This window comes from Mobula hypostoma, chromosome 8 (assembly GCF_963921235.1).
Source record: "Mobula hypostoma chromosome 8, sMobHyp1.1, whole genome shotgun sequence".
Lineage (NCBI taxonomy): Eukaryota > Metazoa > Chordata > Chondrichthyes > Myliobatiformes > Myliobatidae > Mobula > Mobula hypostoma.
The window spans coordinates 86,678,994-86,706,845 of record NC_086104.1 but is presented as its reverse complement, the minus strand read 5'-3'; the positions used below and the strand labels follow the sequence as shown (position 1 = coordinate 86,706,845).

General features: G+C 37.2%; 1 protein-coding gene across 1 annotated transcript in view; it reads left to right on the top strand.

The window, feature by feature from the left end:
- cfap61 (cilia and flagella associated protein 61) overlaps positions 1-27,852 on the top strand; it is a 187,128-nt gene that overhangs the window by 60,561 nt on the left and 98,715 nt on the right. The window contains exons 14-16 of the mRNA XM_063055117.1: positions 15,464-15,541; positions 25,513-25,719; positions 26,498-26,626. Of these exons, the coding sequence (XP_062911187.1) occupies positions 15,464-15,541; positions 25,513-25,719; positions 26,498-26,626 (414 nt within the window). The remainder of the gene's footprint in view (positions 1-15,463; positions 15,542-25,512; positions 25,720-26,497; positions 26,627-27,852) is intronic.

Below are 27,852 nucleotides of genomic sequence, written 5' to 3'. Positions count from 1 at the left end.
TGGGAGAGTCCAAGTCCAGAGGACACAGCCTCAGAATAGAAGGATTTTTTTTGAATGGCGATGAGAAGGAAATTCTTTAGCCAGAGAGTGTTGAATCCGTGGAATCTGTGGAATTCATTGCCACAAGAAGCTGTGGAGGCCAAGTTTTTATTTCTGTGTAAGGCAGAGGTTGGTAGATTTTTGATTGGTCAGGATATGAAGGGATACAGGAAAAGGCAGGAGATTGGGCTGAGAGGAAAATTGGATCAGCCATGATGAAATGACAGCAGACATGATGGGCCGTGGCCTAATTCTGCTATATCTTATGATCGTATGGTCTTACTGACTTAACTCCTCTCTATCCTTTTGCATATTCTTCATGTCCTCCTCACAATTTTTTTATATCATCAGCACATCTCTCTAAAATGGGTCATGTCATTTGAGTCATTCATGTACATAGTAAAAAGTTTTTTTTTCATTGTTCAATCTTTTTATTAATTATTATTGAAAATCAACAACAAAGAAAAATACATCAAAATAATCAAGACAACATATCCATATGTAGAATAAGAGTTAAACTATCAACCAAACTGAACAGTATATCAATAATAATAAAAAAAAACAAAATGTTAAAGCTTTTTTTATGGAAAAAAGAGAGAAAGGAAAAAGAACTTCATTGGAGCACAAACCTGGAGCAATACGCCATACAAGCTTCCATAAAAAAAGACATCAATCCTCCAACCAAATCCATATACCCAAGCATCAGAAAAGGACCATCTTTATTAACTCAAATCAAATGATAATAACGGGCAAAAGAACCCCACCTTTTCTCAAAGTCAAATCTAGGATCAAAAGTTCGACTTCTAATTTTTTCCAAACTAAGACATAACATCACCTGAGAGAACCATTGTATCAAAGTGGGAGCAGAGGCATCTTTCCATTTGAATAAAATAGCCCTTCCAGCCAATAATGTGACAAATGCAATTTCGTGTTGGTCTGATATAGAAATACTGTGAATATATTGAGGAATTATACCAAACCAAACTGTCAATTTATTAGGTTGTAAATTGATTTCTAAAGCTTTAGAAATTGTAGAAAAAATAGATTTCCAAAATTGTTTCAATACAGAACATGACCAAAACATATGTGTCAATGTAGCTATCTCAGTTTTGCATCTATCATACTGACTATTTACATTAGGAAATATTTTAGACAATCTCTCCTTTGTCAAATAATAACGATGTACAATTTTAAATTGAATTAGAGAATGACTGGCACAAATCGAAGAAGAGTTAACCAGCTTCAAAATTTGCAACCAATCCTCTGTTATCAAGGTCATGTTAAGCTCTCTTTCCCAATCTTGCTTAATCTTAAGTAAAGGATAGTTATCCTGTTGTAATAGTAAATTATAAATTTTCCCAATGAAACCCTTCACTAAAGGGTTCATTTTTAAAATAATGTCTAACAGGTCAGAGTCTTGTATATATGGAAAATTACTTAAATATTCTTGTAAGAAATGTCTGACCTGAAGATATTGCAAAAAATGTGAATATAAGAGAGAGTATTTAGTTACTAATTTCTCAAAGGACATCAATCGTCCTTCTTGAAACAAATCCATAAAGGAAAAAATTCCTTTATTCCTCCAAAGAGAAAAGGTAGGATCACTAAGTGAAGGTTTAAATAAATAATTTCGATAAATTAAACTAAAAAGGTTAAATTTTTTAAGATTAAAAAACTTACGAAACTGGTACCAGATTCGTAATGATTGAATAATCATAGGATTTATATTTAGAATAGAAATTTTGACTAATTGTACAGGTAAAGGAGCTCCTAATATCAAAGTTAAATGAAATTGTTTCACAATTTTCAATTCCAGATCAACCCATGGTGGTCGTTCCTTTTCATCGGTCCAATATAACCAAGAACACGCATAACGTATATTAACCGCCCAATAATACATTCTTAAATTAGGCAAAGTAAGACCTCATCCTTTTTAAATTTTTGTAAATGACATTTTCCAACTCTTGGTCTTTTATTATTCCAAACAAAAGATGAAATAATAGAGTCAACCTGATCAAAGAACTTCTTAGTTAGAAAAATAGGAATATTTTGAAATACATATAAAAATTTGGTACAATCATCATTTTAACTACATGAATTCGACCAGCTAACGAAAGTGTAAGTGGATTCCATCTAGAAAAAAATTGCTTCATAAAATCCACTAATGGAACTAAATTAGCTCTATAAAGGTCTCCATAATTTTTAGTGATGATAATACCTAAATATTTAAAAGAATCCGTAACTTTTAAAGGAATGTCATCATATATAGAAGCAGAATCATTTAAAGGAAATAATTCACTTTTATGCAGGTTTAATTTATATCCTGAAAAAAATCCAAATTCATTCAATAATTTCAATAAACTAGGAATAGATTCTTCGGGATTCGAAACATAAACCAAAAGATCATCCGCATAAAGGGAGATCTTATGAATAGTCCCATTTATAGAAATTCCTTGAATATTTTTAGCTTCACGAAGTGCAATAGCCAAAGGTTCCAACATCAAATTAAATAACAAAGGGCTTAATAGACATCCTTGTCTCATACCCTGCAAAAGTCGGAAAAAGGGGATCTACAGTTATTAGTAATAACAGTGGCAATGGGGCTTTTATATATCAATCTAATCCATTTATTAAAATTAGTACCAAAGCTAAATTTCTCTAAAACTTTAAATAGATATTTCCATTTAACTCTATCAAATGCCTTTTCAGCATCTAGAGAAAAAACACATTGGGGAGTCTTAGAGAGGGATAAGTATATAATATTTAACAATCTCCGAGTGTTAGAAAAAGAATAACGGCCTTTTATAAAACCTGTTTGATCCTGAGAAATAATTTTAGCTAGTATATTCTCCATCCGATTAGCCATTATTTTTGAAAGAATTTTTAGCATCCACATTTAGTAACGAAATAGGTCTATATGAAGCACAATCAGTAGGGTCTTTATCTTCCTTAAGAATTAAAGAAATAGAAGTTTCATAAAATGTGGAAGGTAACTCTCCTAGCAGAAAAGAATCTTTAAGCATTTCCAACATATAAGGAGTAAGCAAATCTTCAAATTTTTTATAAAATCCTACAGAAAAACCATCGAATCCAGGAGCTTTACCAGATTGCATCGAAAGAATAGCTTTCTGAATTTCTCTTTCAGTAAAAGGAGCATCAAGAATTTGCTGATCTTCAACAGATATTCTAGGAAAATCAATCTTTTGTAAAAAGGCATACATATTAGAAGGGTCAGCTGGTAACTGAGATTTATAGAGTTCACTGTAATAGTCTTGAAAAATTTTATTAATATCTTCATAATTACAAGCTAAACTACCATCTCCCTTACGAATTTTTAAAATTTGTCTTTTAGCTCTAACTGCTTTAAGTTGAGATGCTAATAGCCTGTTACTTTTATCTCCAAACATATAAAATTGACTTTTTAATTTAAGCAAATTTCTTTCAATAGGATAAGTTAATAGTAAATTATATTGTGATTGAAGTTCAACCCTTTGTTTAAATAAATCAACATTAGGAGAGACTGCATAAGTGTTATCCAGGTCTTTAATTTGTTTTGAAATTCTATCTAACTCTAATTTTGTCTGTTTCTTGAGTTTAGCCAAATAGGATATTATCTGACCTCGCAAATATGCTTTAAGTGTATCCCATATAATCAATTTCGAGACATCTCCCTTATTATTAAGAAGAAAAAAATCTTTTATCTGAATCTCTATAAATTTGACAAAGTCCGAGCTTCGTAATAAATTTTCTGAAAAACTCCAAGGCAAGCTTACATTACTAACATCATTTAACTCAAAAGTTAAGCTTAAAGGCGCATGATCCGAGACAGCAATAGCATCATATTCGCATTTCTGGACTTTGGACAAAAATCGGAAATCAGCTATAAAATAATCAGTTCTTGAATATTTATTATGAACGTGAATAAAAAGAATAATCTCTATCATTAGGATGCAAATTTCTCCAGATTTCTATCAAACCATAATCAATTAAAAAGGAATTAATAAGTGTTGCCGAACGACTCGGAAGCTGCTGGTTGGTTGAACTCCTGTCAATCACAGGGTTTAAACAACAGTTGAAGTCACCTCCCATCAGCAGCATATATTTATTTAAGTCTGGTAATAAACTAAATACGTTTTTAAAAAAAGAAGGATCATCTACATTAGGTCCGTATAGATTAACCAGGACAATTTTCCTATTACAAATTGTTCCTTCAATAATTAAAAATCTACCATTATTATCTAAGATGATGTCTTCTTGAATAAATAAAATACTAGATTTAATAAAAATATATACTCCCTTTGTTTTATTTTGACAAGTAGCATGGTATTGAAGGCCCTTCCATGTTTTAAGAAGTCTATTTTGATCGCCTGTTCTGATATGCGTTTCTTGAGCAAAAATTATATTGGGCTGGAATCGATTAATAATTTCAAAAGTCTTCCTTCGCTTAATAGGGTGATTCCAGCCACGTACATTCCAACTAATAACGTTTATCTGTTTAAGTACCATTGAATATTATTCTTAAACATGACAATACACGCATACCATCGCGGGCTAATCAAAGATGGCGGTGATGAATATAACCAAATAGAAAACACTCATGCTTCAGAACTCCATAATGGGAAAAAATACAGGAAATGTATGTGAAAAAAATAAAATCCCACGATAAACCCCAAATGCAAAAATATCCCCAAACCTCCCACCATCCCCAAAGATAGAAATCCGGCAAAGGAGAAAAAAGGCCGGAACGCATCCCCAAGGAGAAAAGCATAAGAACGGTATTCCGCGTGCCGCTCCATTTAAATAATGATTTAAAAGTTTTTACTATCAATTCCCCCCTCCCCCTTACAAAGAAAATACATAACCTTAAGATAAGAAAGCCCAGCAAAGAAGAAAAAAATGTTTATATTTAATCATTGGAAATAAACTAGGGAATGCAAAAACAGTCTCCAAAGATGCCAAAGCAATACTATTAGCCCAAACAGTTTAATCTCGAAAGAGAGAAAAGCAGCGCCATTATTCTTTAACTTACTACCTTATTTAACAAAAGAACTAAAGCTAATTATCTATTACTAAACACTCCATAATATAAGAAAAAAGTCTATATAAACTGTAAGCAAACTATCACTTAATAAAGAAAAAGGAAGATAGAAACAGATAACCAAACCAGTTAACAATCTATCCGCTGTATTAATTCACTCCGTATACTAAACAGACTTCAAAAAAAAGTCATTCTTTAGTCAAACCAAAAAGATCACCTCTTCTTTAAGTAATCCATCGATCCATCATTCAGCATACTGAAATCTTCAAAGCCTGTTTTCTTGCAGAAAATTATTCAGAAACTCTAATATCTTTCATACATCAGCCGATTCCACAATAGAGTTGACAAAATCCGATGCCGCTTGGGGATCCAAGAAGACGCGAGGAGTAGAATCTTTAGGAAATAATTTTAATCTCGCTGGATATCTCAGAGATGGAAAAAGTTTTTTCATGTGCGATCTTCATGACAGATATGAACTTGATCCGTTGTTCCATAACTTTCCGTGGATAATCTTCATAAAAACATATCTCGGAACCGTTAAATTAAAAAACTTTCTGTTTTCTTGCACATTTTATGATTTGGTCTTTAACTTTAAAGCGAAGAAAGTTGGCTAAAATTGGTCGAGCTTTATCTGACGAAGTGAAAATTCTGTGAGCTCTTTCAATATCGGGAGGCTGAGATAGAATATCCGGAAACAGAGATTGAAACAAATTGGCAAAATAATCCAATAAATTCCCATTCTCAGAGCCTTCTCTAAGACCCACAATTTGAATGTTATTTCTACGCAATCTTGCGTCTAAATCGACAATTTTGCATCGAGCCTGTTCCAGGCGGTTTGAAATAACCACAATCTGACATTTCGATTCTTTAAACTCAGTATTCAAGGAAACAATATTTTCCTCAACAGTCTATAAACTCTGTCGGAATGACTTCAACTCAGAAGTGTTATTGTCCATTTTGCTGTGGAGACCCATCAACTCACATTTCAAACGCTCAGCCCAGACAGGCATAGCTTCTGGTTTTTCTTTCGAAGTTTTTCCCTTTCCATTGCTAGGTTCAAAAAGCTGTTTTCCACTTCTTAAAGGATATGACATAACGACCACTATTTCCCACCAAGATCCAAAAAATAAAAGTTAAACAATTCAAAGTTTAGACTGGGGAAAAGGAGGAATTAAAGGCAGCCACAAAATTTATGTATTACTCTATTGAGCTGCAGGCTGAAGTCCGTAAAAAGTTGAGGTCCCAACATAATTCCTGTGGCTTCCAACTAGTTATTGCTTACCATCTGAAAATGAAGCAATTTATTTTGATTTTCTTTTTGGCTGCGTGGCCAGTTCCTCTCCTCATGCTGATGGATTATATCCATTTCCATGATCTCTTACATTGTGCAGAAACATTTTATGTGACACTTTATTAAATGCTCTTTTAAATTTGTGAATACACTTCATCCTGCCTATTACATCTTCAAAGGACTCTAATAAACTTGTCAAACACAATTTCCCGTTCATAAAACCATGTGGAGCCTGCCTGATTGTATTATCATTTTCTAAATGCTCTATTACTACTTCCTTGTTAAAGGATTTCAATATTTTCCCAAAGATCCCCACCACCTAGGCCATGCTCTTTTCGTATTAGTTAGAAGGTACAGGAGCCTCAGGACTCTTACTTCCAGGTCAAGAACAGTTTCTACCCTCCAGCCATTTGGCTATTGAACAAAACAGGCTAACTACACTCATTAAAAGACTCTTTTATCTTGTTATTTTATGCTAGTTATTTTTTGCTATTTATTTATTATCTGCATTTGCAGTTTGTTTAAGTTTACAGTTCCTGATGTTGACGGTTTGGTTGCTGTACTATAGATCTCCTAAGTATGCCTGCAGGGGAAAAAAATCTCAGGATTGTATGTGATGACATGCATGTACTCTGATAATAAATTTTACTTGGAACTTTGAAGATAGATGTTAGGCTAACTGGCCTAGAATTTCCTTCTGTCTGTTTCCCTTCTTTCTTGAAAAGAGACATTATGTGAACTGCTTTCCAATATCCTGGACCTTTCCAGAATCTAGAGAACCTTTTAAGATTAGAAGCAATACATATCCTAACTCTGATCCCAATTCTTTTAAAGCCTGAGAGTGCAAACCCCTTCAATTAGTCCCCATATATGAATAGTGATAGTTGATTGTTAGGGGTCAATAGGTCCGCTATGTCTGACTAGTAGCTGTTTTATCAACATGCAAACAAACAACTTTCTAACACTTAATATTCATAATACTTTATAGAAAATGGTCAGTCACTCTGTCTTGACTTTAGAGCAAATACAGGTGCTGGGTTCATTTGCCGTCTGTTTTCATATGAAGGCAGAAACCAAGGTGGCAGGCTGCCCTTGGGTAAAGTAGCAAACTGGTGTTACTCAATCCAAAACCACAAAGGAAGCTTTGATTGTAGAGTAGCCTCATTTCACAAATGTGCAAATATACTGCAAATAGTTCCCTGCTAGTGGACTAGGAAAGGTACATTCATTTCAACTCTTTCTTTTACTGCACATTTATTTGTCAGTGGAAGCAAATCCCGAGTTTATCATGTGTTTTGAAATAAAGGAAACTGGCCTGGATATTTAGTGGAGAGGAATTGAGAATGCCAGAAGAACGAAAATGTTTATAAAGGAATGAAGAAAAAATTCAAAGTTCCAAGTCCAAAGCACATTTATTATCCAAGTATGTATACCATACCTTGAGATTCATCTTGCAGGCAGTTACGAAACAAAGAAATACAATAGAATCCATGAAAAACCTCACACAACCAAGATGGACAAATATCCAACATGTGAAAAAGAACAAATTGTGAAAACAATAAAAAAGGTAAACAAGTAATACACAGAAAATTTATCTACATTGGCCATATAAGCAATAAAATACTATTGATAAGTCTGTAGCAGATGTATTTGAAATCGGTTGAACTACTAACAATTTCCGACCTGATGAAGGGTCTCGGCCCGAAACGTCGACTGTACCTCTTCCTAGAGATGCTGCCTGGCCTGCTGAGTTTTTTTCAGTGCTCACTCCTAGAATCGTACTATATAGGCTAAGATTTGGTGCATGAGGATCAGTGGGGGGGTGGGGGGGGGCTTGTGTTAGTATTTGGCTATGGTCATGGTGAGGAAGAGTGATTGGTAGCAGGAGATTGTCATTTAGTAACCAAGAGACTTCAAGAAGGTCACCATAGACTAATAAAAATCAGAGAATGTTAAGTAAGGGAACAAAGCAGAATAGATGATGCACTGGCTTCAGAACAGTAGAGAGGTGGAGAAAGGGTTAGCTATTAAAAAATGGAATGAATTGTGGTGTTTCTCAAGGATCAGTGCTCGGCCCTATTATTCAGTCCTATCCCTCTAGAAAAAATACTAATGCTTGGTTTGCTGTCTTCTTTATGGACTTTGTAACCCATCATGTCCTTAAAGGCCTCTTTGTCCCTCTGCCCAACCTGAGCTCTTACTTAGCTTCTGTTAATTAGCTTAATTAGTTAATTAATAATTATTAATAATTAATTAATAATTAGCTTCTGTTTTTGTAACATTTACCTATGTTGATCTTCTTTTGACAATTAGTTGTGTATTCTGCTGTTATAATTTATGCTATCCTCCTCAGTACTGATTTTCCTCATTTCCCACATTAGCATTATCAGCTGTGTTCTTGATTACAGATTCTCCAATATAAATGTAAATTTTCAAGAGCAGTAAGCCCATCTTCTTTTAATTGAATGCAACATTATCAACTCGGAAAATATGCAAACCTCAGCATTTTGTTCTTAACATAAGACCACAAGGGCAGAATTAGGCCATTCGGCCCACCAAGTCTATTCTGCCACTTAATCATGGCTGATTTATTTTCCCTCTTAACCTCAATATCCTGCCTTCTCTCCATAACCTTTGACGCTGTTGCTAATCAAGAATATTATCAACCTCTCCTTTAAATATTCTCAATTAATTGGCCTCTACAGATATCTGTGGCAATGAATTCCATAGTTTCACTACCCTCTGGCTAAAGAAATTCCTCCCCACCTCTGTTCTAAACTGACATCCTTCTATATTGAGGCTGTGAGTCCAAAACTCACCCATTATTGGAAACATCCACTCTGTTGAGGCCCTTCAATATCAGTGGGTTTCAGTTGAATTCTCTCTCATCAGAGCTCAGAGCCATCAAAGATTCCTCATATGTTAACCCTTTCATTCCTAGGATCATACTCGTAAACCTTCTCTGAACCTTCTCCAATGCCAGCACATACTTTCTTTAGATATGGGGCCCAAAACTGCTCACAGTTCTCCAAATGTGGTCTGGTGAAGTTTTTAATTAAGTGTTGACAACCAAAAAAAACATTGGGGTGCATTTAATTTTTGAAACATTAATGAAAATAGATCAGTCACAAGTATGTTTACTTGTCCCATGAATATCTCGTGAATATGATGCTATTGGAATGATGTAATAGTCTTGTGCCATTAGAATGATGTAATTGTCTTGTGATAGTGGGGTGACGTGATGTTACGTGATGGCATGTTCTAACTGGTATATAAGGGGAGACCACAGTTGGAGAGAGGGGAGGGAGTGGTTATAATTAACTACTACAATCCATGTAAAAGGTTGGATTTGGGCAGCCTATTAAAGATACAAGGACAAAACAGACATAAAGTAGTGTGGTGTGCAGATTTCAATGCTCATAGCACAATATGGGGGGATCAGATTACAGATCCAAATGGAAAGGTAATTGAAGATTTGATGGAAGAAAGGGATTCGGTGTGTATGAATGATGTTAGCGGCACAAGGATAGATATAACAACAGGAACTGAGTCAGTGTTAGATATTACGTTAGTGTCTAATACCTTGGCTGGCATTAGTAACTGGGGAGTTTGGACTGCTTCAACAGTAGGCAGTGATCACTACCCAGTTTTGTGTTCAGTGGGTGAAAGAGTTGAAGTAAAACCAGGTGGCGGAACCCCAAAGTGGGTGTTTGAAAAAGCTGATTGGGGTAATTTCCAGAAGTTGAGTGAAGAAGGGTTGACAAAGATTGATATTTCTGGAAATGTAGATGAATTAAACAGTCAGGTGACTTCAGCAATTATCATGGCAGCAGAAGGATCTATACCTAGGGGTAAAAATAGGATGAATAGAAAACTGGTACCATGGTGGGCAGAGGAATGTTGTCAGGCTGTAAAAAACAGAAATAGAGCATTCAGGCTAGTTAAAAGAACCCATAATATGCAGCATTTGGTTCAATGTAAGAAAGCACAGGCAGTGGTGAGAAGAACTATACGTCAAGCTAAAAGGGCAAGTTGGAGGAGTTTTTGCGACAAGGTAGGAAGAACAACACCTGTGGGAGAGATATGGGGAATGATTAAGAGGATGGGAGGGGATAGAAGGGATTGGGAATATCCAGTAATGATATCTGAGGAGGAAACTGCAGTCTCCAGTAGGGATAAGGCTGAGTTCATGGCCAAGTCATTTGTACTGATACACAGTTCAGAAAATTTGTCTGAAGAAGGGAAAAGAAGAAGAGAAAGAATAATGAGCCAACACCCAGGTGTGTTAAGCAGGAGGGAAGGAACAGATGATATAATTGATGATCCATTTACATTAGCAGAAATGGTGAGAGCAATAAAGAGATCAAGACTAACCTCCCCAGGGAAAGATCTGATATGCTCTGTGATGCTAAAAAATCTAGGAGAAGGAGTGCTCTTGAAGTTGCTGCATTTTTATAACAGAGTGTGGCAGGAGGGAAGATTACCAAGTGCATGGAAAGAAGCAGTAGTAATTCCAATAAGGAAGCCTGGCAAGGATCTGTCAAAACCCACTAGCTACAGACCAATTGCATTAACATCAAGTATATGTAAGATAATGGAAAGGATGATAACAGAAAGGTTATCATATGAGCTTGAGAAAAGGGGAATGCTGGCAAGTTATCAGAGTGGTTTTAGAAAGGGAAGGAATTCCATGGACTCAGTGATTATGTTAGAGACTGAAATAAGGAAGGCCCAGGCAAATAGAGAGTCAGTAGTGGCAGTGTTCTTTGACATTGAAAAAGCCTATGATATGATGTGGAGGGAAGGATTATTAATTAAACTGCACAAGATGGGGGTTGGTGGGAGAGTTTTTAATTGGATTAAAGATTTTTTGTTTGGTAGAAAAATTCAAGTTCTGATTGGATCAGAATTATCAAAACAGTACATAGTGAAAAATGGCACACCTCAAGGTAGTGTGATTAGCCCGTTACTTTTCATCATTATGATCAATGATGTCTTCACAAAGGTACCAGTGGATATAGGTAGGTCACTGTTTGCGGATGATGGGGCCTTGTGGAAAAGAGGCAGGAACATGGACCATATAATCAGGAAACTACAAGAAGCAATTGATGAAGTGGTGGAGTGGGGTTATGATTGGGGATGTAGATTTTCAGTAGATAAAACTCAAACTGTATTTTTTACCAGGAAAAGGGTTGAGGTAGGGAAGAAGTTAAGAATGTATGGGGTTGAATTAGAAAGGGTTGCATCATTTAAATTTCTGGGAGTTATATTTGATTCACGATTAACATGGGCAGACCATATCAGGAAAGTTGAGGAGAAATGTAAAAAAGTAATAAATGTGATGAGATGTTTGACTGGTAGGGAATGGGGAGCAAGTTGTTCAGCTTTGAAGAGAATGTATGTGGCTTTAGTAAGATCTGTATTGGATTATGGAAATATAGTATATGGATCAGCAGCTAGGTCTCTTATAAGGAAACTGGATATGATTCAGGCTCAGGCCTTGAGAGTGTGCAGTGGGGCTTTTAAAACGTCACCAGTGTCAGCCCTACAGGTAGAAATAGGAATAATGCCTTTGGAACTAAGAAGGATGCAACTGATGGCAAACTACTGGGCTAATTTGCAGGGGCACAATGATTCTCACCCTACTAAAGGAGTGTTGCAGGAGTGCTGGGAAAATGGGAGGTTTCAGAGGGATACCTTTAGTCGGGTAGGGAATGATATTGCGAAAGAATGTGGAGTATTTGATCTGAGGATAAGTCCTTCAGTAGTTTATCCGGTTGTAGCTCCATGGAAGCTTGTATGGCCTGACATAGACTGGCATTTGTTAAAGGTAAAAAGGAAAGAAAGATATAAAACAGATTTGGTAAATGCATTTAACTGTCATGTGATGGAAAAGTATAGTGATTATATTCACATTTATACGGATGGTGCGAAGGAACCTGAAACAGGAGTGACAGGGTTTGGGGTGGTAATACCAGCAAAAGAAATTGGAATCAGCAGAAGAACATTTAATGTTTACAGTGGAGATGCTGGCAGTGTTGGTTGCGTTGCAATGGGTGCAGAAAGCCAGACAAGCCAAAGCATTGATATGTTCAGATTCATCCTCAGTTCTAGCAAGTTTAAGGTCTTTTCACACAAACAGTCGGCAAGATGTACTTTATGAAGTCCTTCAGTTAGTTACAAGAATTGCAAATCAGGGAGGTCAGGTAAAATTTCTATGGGTTCCAGCACATGTAGGGGTGAAGGGGAATGAGAGGGTGGATGAGTTGGCAAAGAGGGCGTTAAAGAAAGAAAATGTGGAAATGCACATTAGTATCAGTAAAGCAGAGGTTCAGTGTGTAATCTGGGAAAAAGTCAACCGAATGTGACAAGAAAGATGGGTCAGGGAGGGGAAAGGGAGGCATTTATATCAAATACAAAAGAGTGTTGCAGTTACTAGGGTAGGTAATGGAAACAGAAGAGAGGAAATTGTGTGGACTAGGTTAAGGCTGGGGCATTGTGCATTAAACAAAACATTGAAAATGATAGGGAAACACCAGACAGGATTGTGTGAGGAATGTCAGGAAGAGGAGTCAGTAGAACATGTAGTTTTGTGTTGCAAGAAGTATGGGATACAGAGAGAGATGATGAGAAATAAATTAAGGGAGTTGGGGATGCAGGAATTCACATTAAAAGGGTTGCTGGGCATGGGTGAGAGAGCACAAGTCCAGGTATTTTTAGCATTTTTAAGGGGTACAGGAGTTTTTTATAGAATATGACGAATAAACAGGAATAGGATACTAGGATGGTCAAAGATGGGAGGGTGAAGTGTAGCTTGTATATATATATGTGTGTGTGCGCGCGCGATTGGGTAAAGGGATTTGGAATGTATGTCTAGTGCACATTCTGGAGCAGAGGGTGGCGGTAATGCACCATTAAGCTGGATGCCAACCGCCGTTAGACAAGATACAGACAGACAGGTGCGTAGTTTGTTTTTGGTGGGAACTCACCGTTGGTAGGTACGCCATCAGAGAAGAAGAGTGAGTGAGAGTGAAGAATCCGAACAAACCCCAGAGGGTTTGGGGTTAAGCAGCAGCATTCAGCGCATTACAGGTGTGACTGACATTTGGAACCGTCCGTACGTGGCACGCACGTTTTGGTAACCCTTACACAGTTTGGGTATTGTGTGATGACCACTTCTGTCAGAAAGATCAGTTACTTTGAGAACTCGTATTCTGCATCATAACTTCGGAAAAGGTATTTCTCGGCTGGAACCGGTGTCCGCAGTTTTGACTTTTCTTCATCGCAAGGTTCGGGAAGTCTCTCCTCTCGGTTATTTCATAAATCATATGGATTTATTAAACTACCACCTTAAGACTGTGCTTAAATGAGATCTGTTGAGAATTTTCTTTAAGTTTGATCGTTTGATAACTATAGAAGCGTAACGCTGTTAACATCCATTTAAGTTAATCGTTCGTTTACTGTTCCATGTTAATTTGAGTAGAGGTTAATAAATGTCGTTGTTTATTTTATAAAAACTCAACTCAAATTTATCTCCATTGCTGCTGATTCATAACACTGTTGTAAGGGAAAGAATTAACTGTCAAGGAGAGAGGTCCAGGAGGGGGAGTGGAGTCTCAGGGTATTACTCCCGATTGGGGGAACATGTGTCAGACTTGCAATCAGGGTGGGATAGCATCAGAAAACGTAGAGAGCCACTATGAAAGGTAATAGTTAAATGAAAGAATATTTGCTGAGGTGAATTTCCAACAAGAATCTCTATGGCCTGTCAAGCAAATTATTATTAAGTAACAATAAAACAGGACTTGCGTGCTCTGCAAAGGTCCACTTCTTTGTGAAAGGCCCACATCATCTGTGAGCCATTCATGCATAGAAAAAAAATTGCAGAGATTCTTAAAGAACAAAAATTCATCACAAAAGTTTCTGGGATTCTTTATTGGGTTGTTTATTTGGGTCAATATGCCAATTAATTGGGACTGGAGGCTGTTGCCAAACAGTTTCTAATTAGCTTCAGTCGCTTCTACTTGTGTGGCCTTTAGACACTATACTGTGCTTAGATCGTACAGTTTTTAAATAGTGCCAGTTGTGTGCGTTTTTGTTCATACAGCAATAATTTTTGTCACTGATAGCTGGTGAGGAATAAGCAGCAGGACAATTCAGAACTGTTTTGCTCACTGCAGTTTCAAGCTTTCAGGCTCAGAGATACTAAAAACAGCTAGAAGTGAAAATGAAGCAATTTCACTACTTCAACTAGTTAGGCACTATGAAGAATTTGAAGGTATTGATAGTCAGCTTGAATGTTACAATTAAAATTAAGATTTGGAGAATGCAATCTTCTAATGTATTGTATGAAGGTAGTCCATTATCTGCTTTAGGTTTCTATGCTGATTTTATTTGTTTACATTCAATCAAAAGAACACAACAGTGTACACTGGATGAATTCTTCCATCAATAACTATCAGAAACTAACGCACAGTTTCATAGGCAGTGTATAATTCTGTATTTTATTTAAATACATAGTTTGTTACTCAGTTAAATAGTAGTTTGTCCTTTTTTTTATTCCTTTTTAACTATTTCCATGAAGCTTCGACTAGTTGGGGCTGCTGCTCCAATGTAATACTGGCCCCAATGTCCCAATTAACTGGAATCCACTGTGTATTACTGGCTACCTCCATGAGTTAGTGTCCCAGAAAAAAATAAAATGCTGATTTTACAGTGCAGGAAGTTCCTGACTTTTCTTTCTGAATATATCTTCACAGAAATTTGTCTTGCAATGTATCAAATTTCTTCTCCTAAATATGGAATGATAGAGCTGATGGCATTTCTTTGTCCAACAACAATTTTATAGTATCATTCAGAAATACAAATTATAGTAAAAACAGGTATCAATTAATGCCAAGGAGCTTGAGAATGTTTTATTTATTTTAATGTAATTGTCTATATTTCAGATTTAGTCAGTTAGGTCTAAATCCCTTCATATTTGTCATTTTCATCCACTCCAAATTTTTAACTATATGATAGCACAAAAGTTTTTCTTTTTCTTGGTTTACTTAAGAGTTTAATTAGTCGTTACATTCTGCTTTTTATTTTATCAGGATGGAACTCCAATTCAGGTAATTGTGGCTGATGTTTTATCGGAAATTGTGGGGGTTGCCGTCATCAGGAATGAAGAGGTATTGACTACTTTTAGAAATGTCAGTAAATACATGCTGACTATTTATCCACTGGTGAAATAAGCAAATCAGTATTTGGAATGTATTAAAGATGTATTATTATATAAATATGTTGGTGGATATTTCACTTGGAAAAGTTTGAATTTGGAGAAAGGTTCAGATGTGTTGGTATATATATCATTATTCTAAGCATTGCTCATCATACCCACTCCATTGTCGTTATTGGCTTATATATGTGTCAAACTTTTGTACAAAGGAAGTATATTCCAATAGAGTTTTGGAAGTATTTTTGCATTGTTTTGAATATTTAGTGGCCCACGTTCCTCCTGCTGGTTTGTTTAACATGTTATATCTCAGCTGATAGATCTAACACATATGACCATTTTAAAAATGTGTATCTATTATAATTTACTGACAAAGAAACCCATTAAATCAAAGTATGTGGTTTTGACATCCACCACTACAAATGAACTAAGATTGAGTTTACGTAAATTTTATCTGATCGTATATTTGCAACATTACAGATGAACTGGCAAAGAACATTACACCCAGTTGGTCCAGTTCAAAATAATTTTTTTCTCTGTTCATCTCCTTTCACTTTTTTGCCCTGATAACTGGAGCTGGCACAATGCCCTAAAATCAGAATATCTATAGAGATAAACACCCTTGCATAATGTAAGTTAGAGGGTAATAACAGGGCAGTATTAATCAAATATTAATGACATTTAGAAGAAATGGGAAAAATAGCTTGAGTCTTCATAAATTTACTTCAATGAATTGATCTTGGGGTGTTACTGAGGCGAAAGGTCAATGAATATCACCTAGTTACATTATTTTTCATGTACATCTTACAATGATATACATGAATGGACATACTGAATATCCAAATATACATCTGAAGGCCATTTTAATTCTCACTGATGATTTCAAACTGCTGTACATGAGCAGTAACCAGTTACTCATATATTTATTTAAATGCCCGTCAGTACTCTGTGTTACGTACCCCGTAACTGGGTTGCCAAACCAGCAGAAATGGATCACTCAGTTGGAGTCTGGAGTACTAGAACTAAGAAAGTTTTATTAAAGAAACAAGCAACACATTAATCGAAAGGATAATAAATGCAACAATTCAACAATGATAACCACACATGTGCACAGAATTAAGATAACAGCATCAATCAAGCTCTATCGTTGTCTAGGGGTTAAATGACCAATTTCAAAATGACTCAAAGTTCAGTCCAGTTTGTAGTTCAGTTCGCAGTAATCGTTGCCATGGCGGTGGACAACGTGGGGGAAGAGAGAGATAGAATAGGAACAACTCATCATTCAGAACGGCTTCACTCACAGACCAGCGGGATGGCTCACAGACCAGCGAGATGGCTCACAAACAGCTTTTGGGCGGGTCCTTGGTGATGTCACCTGAGGTCACCGACTGTGACCCCTCCTCCAGATGCGGTCGATCCTCTGCAGTGAACCCGGCACCCAGGCAAGGGCGGACACACACCGGGTTCCCGCTGATCGTACCTTTCCACCCTGTGCGTTGTCCGGTACTTCTCACCACTCGTGAGAGGCGCACCGCTTCCAGGGTCTCGTTACCTCGGGTGGCGTGTGTGTCTGTCTTAGCGAACCTGTCCCTTTTTATCCCCCTGCTGGGGTATCGCCTGTCCATCACTTCAAACAGTTCAGGGTTCAAAGGGGGGAGCTGCTCCAGACAGCTCTTCCTCCCACATCCCTCCATTACACATCTCCAGACGCTGTTCCATTGTTCCTTATCTCTCCTTCCCCTGAGGGCAGGTGGCAGACCAACTGCTGATGCCACTGATGCTAGCCCAGGCCAGCAAACATGAATATCACCTAGTTACATTATTTTTCATGTACATCTTACAATGATATACATGAATGGACATACTGAATATCCAAATATACATCTGAAGGCCATTTTAATTCTCACTGATGATTTCAAACTGCTGTACATGAGCAGTAACCAGTTACTCATATATTTATTTAAATGCCCGTCAGTACTCTGTTACTGCCAGTTTCTTATCATTGCTGAAAGCTAAAAGTTAAATACATTTGTAATTAAATTCTTCATGAAATGTATCCTAGAGGTTTAAGATATAATCCATAAATTTGTGGAATGGCTGTTTAATTGGAAGTTAAATTTTAGTATAGGAAACTGTGAGGTGCATTTGTTTGGAGGAGAAAGGATAAATAACTGTGTCCTGTTTAGAGTCTGAAAGTGTTCGAGGCATCCATGAATAAAGAAACAGTAATCAATAATCAACAAACAGTAACAATGGAGATTAGTAAAGTAATAATCAGCAGATCAAAAATACCAAGGATAGAAATGAAAATCAAAAAGATTAAGTTCATACTTAACCTTAAATAGATTGTATTTGAAGAACATTGCATAGTTCTTGTCTTCATATTGTACAAAGGATATAGAGGCACAATAAAAGTTCTGTAACATTTACAAGGAGGATATCAGATCAAGAGATTTGACATAAACTGATCGTTTCAAACAAAATGGAAAATTCTGAAAATACTCAACAGTCATGTATCATCTATGATTAAGGAATGGAGTTAATATTTTAGGTTGATAACCTTTCATCAGAACTGCCTGACCTATTGAGTATATTTTATGTTATTATTTCAAATTTCAAGCAACTGGAGTTTCTTTTATACTGAGTTAAGTAAGATATATTTTAAAGCTCTTTACAATGGGAAATCTAGGTGCATCGTTAATATGATATATATTCAGATATACCAAATTTTATGGAAGGGAAGGAACTATCACAAAATATAAAAATTGGCCCAAATTTTTCTCCCAGTTATCCTTGATTTGCATTTCTGTTGATCAAACCTTCAGGTAATATCAAAATCACACAAAATAACCATAATACCTATGCCTCCGATAGTTAGAGTTATTCTCCAGTGTTTGGATTTCAATCTCCACACAAATGAATTTGGTTGTGGTCATCTGAGATCAATCATCCCTGCTCCAGGCTGTCTTCAAGATGGTGCTGTAGGCCTAATATTTCTTTAGTAGCTTCATCAATGACCTTTTTTCCAAAATAAGGTCAGAGATGAGAATGACGGCTGATGATTTTTTTTTAAATAAAAAAACTCTTCTTCTCTTTTATTTTTATTGAAGGAATGACACAATACAGAATATATAATGGATTACATTTTCCTCCATTTTGCTTTAGTATCGTACCCCCAAAACAAACCTCCCCCCCACCCGCCCTCCCCGAACATATCATGGCAGCTAATATATCTACAACACAACAATTCACAAATACAAGTACGGACATTTCACAACCGTACCCCCACACTACTTCAATACGACAGCTCATACACATCTGCAACATGTCAGATGATCCAAAATACACTCATATTTATAATTCATCAACCACCCTGTGAGGTAAATTATAAGTGTGTTAAATGGGAGGCAACTTCTTAAGTACAATCAAATGCCCTCAACTAGTAGGTAATTCCTTAAGACTCCCAAAATATGATAAGAAAGGTCCCCAATTCGAATAGAACTTTTTCACAGACCCCCTCAAAGTGAATTTAATCTTTTCTAATTTCAGAAAAAACATTACATCTTCTAACCAAGCAGCAGCAGTTGGGGGAGTGGCAGATTTCCAAACCAGCAAAATTCTCCTACGGGCCAATAGCGATGTAAATGCAATGATATCCGACTGGTTTGCATTTAAACCCAAATCATCATCTGCCACACCAAATACAGCTATAAGCGGGCAAGGTCTCAGTGTCACCCCCAAAACCTCACTGATAATTTTAAAAACCGGTGCCCAATAGTCATCAAGCCGAGGGCATGACCAAAATGCATGTATTAAACGAGCTGGAGAGAAGGAACACCTGTCACAGCCAGCGTCTGTCCCAGGGTATATGTCTGCCAGTCTGGCTTTACTTAAATCTACCCTGTGTAAAACTTTGAATTGTATGAGCCCCAGTCTAGCACATGATGATGAGAAATGAACCCTATTCAATACTTTTGCCCAATATTCTTCCGCAAGGTCCATACCGAGGTCGTCCTCCCACCTACTCTTAGTTTTGTTTAGATCTTGAACTCCCAAAGACATCAGCTGAGAGTATAGTTCAGAAATCAGCCCCTTATTGTTAAAGCTAAGAGTGAATTTTTTCCATAACATAGCAGGTGGTAGAACAGGAAAAGAGGGAAATTTTTCCTTGACAAAGTGGCGAATCTGCAGGTATTTAAAAAAATGATTATGCGGAAGGCCATACTTACCGCGCAGGTTATCAAAACTATCAAATATGTTATCAGTATACAAATCCTTAATGCGCATAAGACTGTTCAAACTCCATTGTCTAAAAGCTGAATCGAATGTGGAGGGAGGAAATAAATGGTTTTTATGAATGGGGCCCAAAACTGAAGCTGATATGAACTTATAGTGGCAGCAAAATTGATTAAAAATTTTGAGGGTGGACAGCACGATCGGGTTAGATGTGAATTGAGAGGATTTCAATGGTAAGGAAGAATACACCAAAGCTGGGAGAGACGAGGAGTGGCAAGACCGTGACTCAAGCAGGCACCAGATTATATCTGGCCGGTGAAGCCAAAATAATACTTTTTGAATGTTCGATGCCCAGTAATAATGAATAAAGCTGGGAAGACCCATTCCACCTATGTCACGACCTCTTTGAAGAATGCGCTTATTAACCCTTGGGACCTTATTTTCCCAAATAAAGGAGGTTATAGCTTGATCAACTGATTTAAAAAATAACTTAGATAAGAAAACTGGCAAACACGGAAACAAATAGAGAAATCTAGGAAGTATAGTCATTTTCACTGACTGAATTCTCCCAGCTATAGTAAGGGGTAAACTGCGCCATCTCTCGAAATCAGCCTTCATTTGGCTAACCTGAGGCCTGTAGTTAGCTTCAAACAGAGATGTAAAAGAGCGAGTAATATGTATTCCTAGGTATACAAAACCATCTTGAGATAAAGGAAAGGGCAAGGATTCCTCTCGGATCTGTAGGGCCAAGTTATTAATGGGAAAGCATTTGCTTTTTTGAAAGTTCAGTTTATAGCCAGAGAAGGCTCCAAATTGACCTAATAATGACACAATAGCAGGACTACTACCTATAGGGTCGCTAACATAAAGTAAGAGGTCATCAGCATATAGGGAAACACGGTGTTCCATGTCCCCTTTTCCAACACCTTGAAATAATGTAGTTGACTTAATTGCAATAGAAAGAGGCTCAATTGCAATTGCAAAAAGAAGAGGGGACAGTGGGCAGCCTTGGCGAGTGCCACGTGTTAATGGGAAATAGCCAGATCGAAAATAATTTGTCTGTATACGCGCTGAAGGCGAGTGGTATAATAGCTTAACCCAAGCTATAAATATTCTGCCAAATCCAAATTTCTCCAAAACACTAAATAAGTATACCCATTCCACTCTATCAAATGCCTTCTCCGTGTCCAAGGCGATAACAACCTCTGGACTTGGAGAATCACTCAGTGAATAAACCACATCAGCCAGTCGAGGGATATTAAAAAAGAATAGCGATTCTTAATAAAATCTGTTTGATTATCTGAAATTATCTTGGGAAGGGGATGTTCTAAACGACATGCAAGCACTTTAGCCAAAATTTTCACATCTACATTCAAAAGTGAAATGGGGGGATATGATCCACATTGAGTCGGGTCCTTGTCCTTTTTAAGAAGTAGTGAAATAGTTGCCTGTAATAGAGAAGGGGGTAAGGAGCCATTCTCCAAAGATTCCTGAAACACTTCTAGAAGGACCAGTGTGAGCTTATCCTTAAATTTCTTATAAAATTCTATTGGATAACCATCAGGACCTGGGGACTTACCACTCTGCATAGCCATAATGGCATTATTAATCTCTTCCTGCCCAAGAGCCCGATCTAGGTTCTCCACTTCCTCTGGTTCAAGAGTTGGTATTTCCAAATTATCTAAGAAACGTTCCATATTTGTTTTATCTGAGGGGAACTCTGAGGCATACAGAGAGGAATAAAAAGTTGCAAAGATGTTATTAATCTCTTTTGGATTGCTTGTCAAGTTCTGGTGCATGTCTCTTACCTGAGGAATAAGTCGTGATGCAGCTTGACGTTTCAACTGATGAGCCATAAGCCGGCTCACCTTGTCACCATATTCATAATAGAGGCCACGTGTCTTAAGAATTAATTGTTCTGATAGGTTTGTAGATAGAAGATTAAACTTCGCTTGCAAATCAACCCGGCTTTTATATAATTCCGCAGTGGGTGCCTCAGAGTATTTTCTATCCAGGTCCCAAATAGATTTCAATAACACTTGCATTTCCTTCCTACGCTCTTTATTGGCATGTGAAGTATAAGATATTATTTGACCCCTCAAGTAAGCTTTTAAAGTTTCCCAAAGTAAAGAGTACGATACCGACTCAGTTTTGTTAGTCTCGAAGAATGTGTCAATGTTAGCCGATATATAACTACAAAATTTCTCATTAGAAAGCAAAAGGGGGTTAAGTCTCCACAGAGGCTGTTCTCTAACGTTTAAAAGAAAACATAGGTCCAGTTTCACGGGCGAGTGATCAGATATAACTATAGCAGTGTATTCAATTTGTCTAATCATAGGTATCAAGGAATTATCTATAAAGAAATAGTCTAGCCTGGAATAGGAGTGGTGAAATGAGAGAAGAAAGAGAATTGCCTAACTGATGGATTCAAAAATCTCCAAGGATCTATATAACCATTTTGTTGCGTAAACATCGAGAAGGCCTTTGCCATACCAGAAAATGTTCCCCTAGGGCAAGACCTATCAAGCAGTGGGTCAATAGCACAGTTCAAATCTCCGGAAAAGATTAGCTTATGTGTATTCAGGTTAGGTATTAATGACAAAACCCTATTTGCAAATTGGACATCGTCCCAATTAGGAGCATAAACATTTACCAAAATAACAGGTATCTGAAAGAGAGAGCCAGAGACTATAATAAAGCGACCATTAGGGTCACTGATTACATCAGATGGTGTGAACTGCATTCTTTTGGTGATTAATATTGCCACCCCCCCTGGACCTACTATTAAATCTGGAATGAAAAACCTGACTAATCCATGCTTTACGAAGTCTATTATGGTCCTCCACTCTTAAATGTGTCTCTTGTAGAAATAGTATATCTGCTTTTAATTGTTTCAGATGAGAGAAAACTTTAGCTCTTTTAACCGGACCATTGAGCCCCTTTACATTCCACGAAATAAACCTCACAGGGTGGCCTCCACCAGCAGCACTCACGTTAACCATATCAAAAGGCACACAGGGCCCACAATCCAAAACAGTGCAAGGGTATAAGTTGCACACAATAACGCACAATGAAAAGAAAGTCTGATCAATCCGTAACACACAAAAGAATAAACTGCCATGGTAATCCCCCAAAACACTCCCCCCACCCCTTTACACAAACAACAAAAAACCCAATTAACCCCCGAAACCTAGATCTACCTCCCCAATTGAGGATGATTGCAGGCAGTACCCAACAAAAAACTTCCAAGGTGTTCCCCATACAACCCAATTTTCAATCTAATCTAGGGTGGCTCCCCTCCTTAAAATTTATCCTATCACTTATACTACCTTTAATATAACATATAGGCTAAAGATGACACAGGTCAAGCTAAGCATTAAAAACAAAAAAAAAACACACTGGGCAACTTAAACACCCGAGATATAATTCCCAAATATTTACATTTTGCTGGTTGAAAGTTTTTGTTAATCAGTTTCGGCAGCATAGCAGTTCAACCCGATCGCGTTCCACAAATTAAACTGGAAAAAATGAACAAAGAAGTGGATTGTGAAAATTAACAGTTTGCCTCGGCATGAGGCCCCTTCAATGCTGCATGAATAACCTAAAAAAAAGTCATTGCTCTTCTCGTTCTTCTTCTCCCCAGCGCGAATGGTAAAACTCTTTGGCCGCCTCTGGTGTATCGAAATAATGCTTTTTACCTTCATGCATGACCCGGAGCTGGGCAGGATACAAGAGGCCGAACCTGACCTCTTTCCCGTAAAGCAGGGATTTCACCTCCTTGAAAGCTGCTCGTTTTTTACCCAGCTCCGCACTAAAATCTTCATTAAAAAACACGCGGTGTCCGTGGAAATACAGCTCCTGCTTCCGTCTGTTGATGATGCGTTGCTTATCTTGAAAGGAGTGAAAGCAAACCAGGAACGTTCTTGGTCTCGTTTGCTTGGCTCCAGAGACACCGGATGGTTTACGTCCAACTCGGTGAGCACGCGAAAGTACGAGAGGACTTGGGAAAAAATCTGCCCCCAGCACTTCGTCAAAAAACTCGGTCATAAACTTAACAGGGTCTGAACCTTCCAAATTTTCAGGAATGCCGACCACTCTCAAATTGGATCTCCGCGACCGATTTTCGAGGTCATCAAGCTTTCCCTTCAGAACTGCGTTTTCGCTCTGCAACGCTGCAATGGCGGCTTCAGCGCTCACCAGTCGGTCACTGTAATCATTCAGGCCGTCTTCAACCCCACGAATGCGTTTGTCGTATGTCTCGTAAGCAGACATAATTTGTTCCATGGTAGCAGTCACTGGTGATAAAGCATCTTCAAGTTCTCTTTTTAGGGCAGAATGCACCGCTTGCGTCATGTCAGTAATAAGTACTAAACGAAGCCTCTCCAAGTCATCGGGTAGGGCAGGTCCAGGACCAGCTCCAGCAGCGTGCAACGGCGCCATTACTGTAACATCCGCCTTCTTGCTCGAGGCTTCGCTATCTTTTCCCCCAGTTTTACTTAAAAGGTACATTCTACTTGCCATTTCAATGTCCAGCTATGTCCCGCGTTGTTCACAATGGTAAGTATCCAGTTATCTCGAGCATACGGCAAAGATAAACAGGTAGATTTTCAATAAAAATCGGGAGCCACACTCACACACACCAACTCACTCCATACTCGACCCCGGAAGTCGACGGCTGATGATTTAACAATGTCCAATTTAATTCTCAGCTCTTCAGCAAATGAAATCTATATGACATTCAGGCATGGGCTGATTATTGACAAGTAACATTTGTTCTATAGAAGTGCCAGGCAATGCCCATCTCCAACAATTGAGAAGTTGACTACCTCCCACTGATATTTAATAACATTGCCATCATTGTGTTCCCCACTGTCAAAGTACTGTGGAGTTGCCATTAACCAGAAATGTAACTGGACCATGCACATAAAAACAGTGTTGCAGAAGCAGGCCAGAGGCTAGGTATCCTGTGGTGAATGGCTTGGGTACAATATTTAATAAAATATTCTCAACTTCCTAGGATAACTATGGTATCAATAAATTGGAAGATGCTTGGCATCTTCCACTCTACCACTCTAAACATTCACTGCAAAACACACAAAATGCTGGAGGAACTCTGCATACCAAGCATCATCCATGGAAATGACACAGTCGATTTTTCAGGCCGAGACCCTTCTTCAGGTCTGAAGACCTTCATTACCTGCACCACCACTAGTACATTGTTGCTGTTGTGTGTACCATTGGTGAAATGCACTGTCATTATTTGCCTAGGCTACTTCAATTTAACCTCTGAAGTCCATGATCTCTTTCAGTAAGAAAGATGAAGGCAGCGGGTGCATGAAAACACTACTACTCATAGGTTCCTCTTCCAGCTGCATACCATCGCACCTTGGAAATCTATTGCTAGTCTTTCATTGTCAATGAGTCTAAATCCTGGCACCCTCTAATTAACAACACTGCAAGTACTTTGTCAGAAGTACTGCCACAGGTCGAGAAGGTGGTTCATTACCACCTTTTCCAGGGCAGTTACAGATTAGTCAGAAATAAACAGAATATTGATTAAATGCAGTAAAAAGTCAGTTATGTTTGAGATTTTCATCCACAGATTAAATTGTGGTGCTTAAAATCTTGATGTTACTATTTTTGCCTGCTTTATTCTGCTTTCTGTTCATTATTACTCTTTTGCTTTTGCAGGATATTGAATATATCCGTTCACATTATAACATTGAAAATTTCATCTACTTTAATCATCACCAACGTGAAGAACATGGACATCTCTATCACTTTGCTTTAAACCCAATTTTCTACCACTATACCCAACATTTTCTCAAAGAGATACTCCGGATTACTTTAAAGTCATGTCTTTACTATCCTGTTTATCCAAAATCTTTACCTAATAAGGTAAAAACATGTCAAAATAGTGTTTAATAGTTAAAATAATGTAATATTTATAGATTATTTATATATCGTATTTTAAAACTGTACTTCATTGTTCTAAAATATTCCACTCCATGTGTAGAAGATTTTGTCTGCAAAGTACTCACACAATTTTGTGAATAGTTTTCATAAAGATTTAACTTTCCATTTATTAACTGCCTTATATTGCTACAGAGCCTACATTTTTGTGCAGTTTTAGAAAACTGTAATATCATTATGCCTGCATCATATTTAAGTTCATCTGTGACCATTACATGGAAAAAAATTCTCAAACATCTGTGTTACATTAAATACTTTGGCCTAAGCGTTCTTGAAACGTGTTATTACCCTGAGATGATGGATGTGGAAAGGATATTTCCTCATTTTGGGAGAAAGTAGAACTGGGTTCACTGTTTAAAAATATAGACTCACCAAAGTACGATAGGGGTGAGGTCAAATTTTAGGTCTTTGGAACTCAAAGGATGGTTAAAGCAAAATCTTTGAATATTTTAAGAAAGAGGTATATAGATTCTTGACTAGCAAGAAGAATAAAACCATGATCAGGACTTATCTGGAATGTAGAATTGAGGTTACATTTAGATTAACCATAAACTTATCGAATGGCAAAGTAGTCTTAAGGGGCTGAGTGGCCTACTCCATTTCTAATTTGTAAATTTCACACTTATTCGCTGTGAAACTAATTATGTACCTTTACAATGTTTTACAGTTAAGTAACTATAAAAACCATTACTTTCATCTGCAGAGTCCACATGCGCATTCTCTGACATCTGCTCTTCACTTTCTTGTTCCTGTGCGCCGGAGACGACAGATTATCTATCCATTAGAACAACTTGGCATTAATGCCCCATCAAAACAAATCAGAGTGGATAAGGTGGGTGATAAGAAATGTAGAAAAGATATGGCAGTGTGATGGTCAATGTTAATGAATGTACAGGATGCCAACCATATTCATGAGCTTTTGGCTTTTAATTGCTGTTTCACAAAAAAACGAGAATTCTAATATCAGTGCTTGAGGAATATGAATATATGTGTATGCTGCAACACTAACAAATGGTACACAGATCAATGTTCATCCTTTTATCATCTCGAAACATTTATATGTTTGGCTCATGATGTTGCAGTCATGGCTGCCTGGTTGGTATTTTTGTGCAACTTTAGATCCTCACCTCACCATTGAGAATTTACAATTGCAATTTTCCATTCTTACATTGAACCTTAGGCATATTACCACCTTATCACAGAATGATGATCAGAACCTTGATGTAAACCTTGAACAACAGATATGTAAATTCAGTAAGATTTTGATGATATTAGTTCTTATTTTGTGAATAGGTACGGAAGTCTCAGTGGTGATGAGCTTCATTCTAGTTTAATATGTTGGAGTAACATTGGTGTATCTATTATAGAATTACTTCTGCTTTCATTACTGCAAATAATTTTTCATGGAATTTTCAGTGCAAGTTAAAATTCTTATCTTTACTCCAGGAAGTATTTTCCTTTTCTAAGTTCAACACATAGCATTATTACTTTAGCAGTACAGCACACTTTAAAATTCATCGTCATCTGCTTGTTTTTCTTTTTGTTTTTCAGGAATCTGTTGTTAAAATAGATACTGTTTTCTAAATGACAAATTTAATCAGATTCATAGTCATAATTCTAGACGGTAGTCTGCATACATGAGAAAAACCTTTCCAATTAACTTGGTCGATAAACTGCGTTGTCTTATTGAATTACTGTCCAAATGATTAACTGGTTTTAAAAAAAGAATTATTTAGATAATTCATAGAATAAAACAGAATAGTAGAAAGCAATAAATACACATGTTAAAAGGGAAGTCATGAATTCTCCCTGTAAAGTATCAACAGTACTAAGATTCAGCTATATCAGTAGTTCAAAGGAAAGCATGTATGCAGAATGCAGCTCTGAGATTTCTCTTCTCCAGATAGCCATAAAATACAGAAAAACCACGGAAGTAGTTGGAGAAAAAGAGCCATCAATCTTCACCCTCCCCTGCAAAAAAAAACAAAAACTCGCAAACCCTAACCCCACCCCCAAAATCCATCCTTCTCACTAAAACTAACAGATCGCCCACACGGA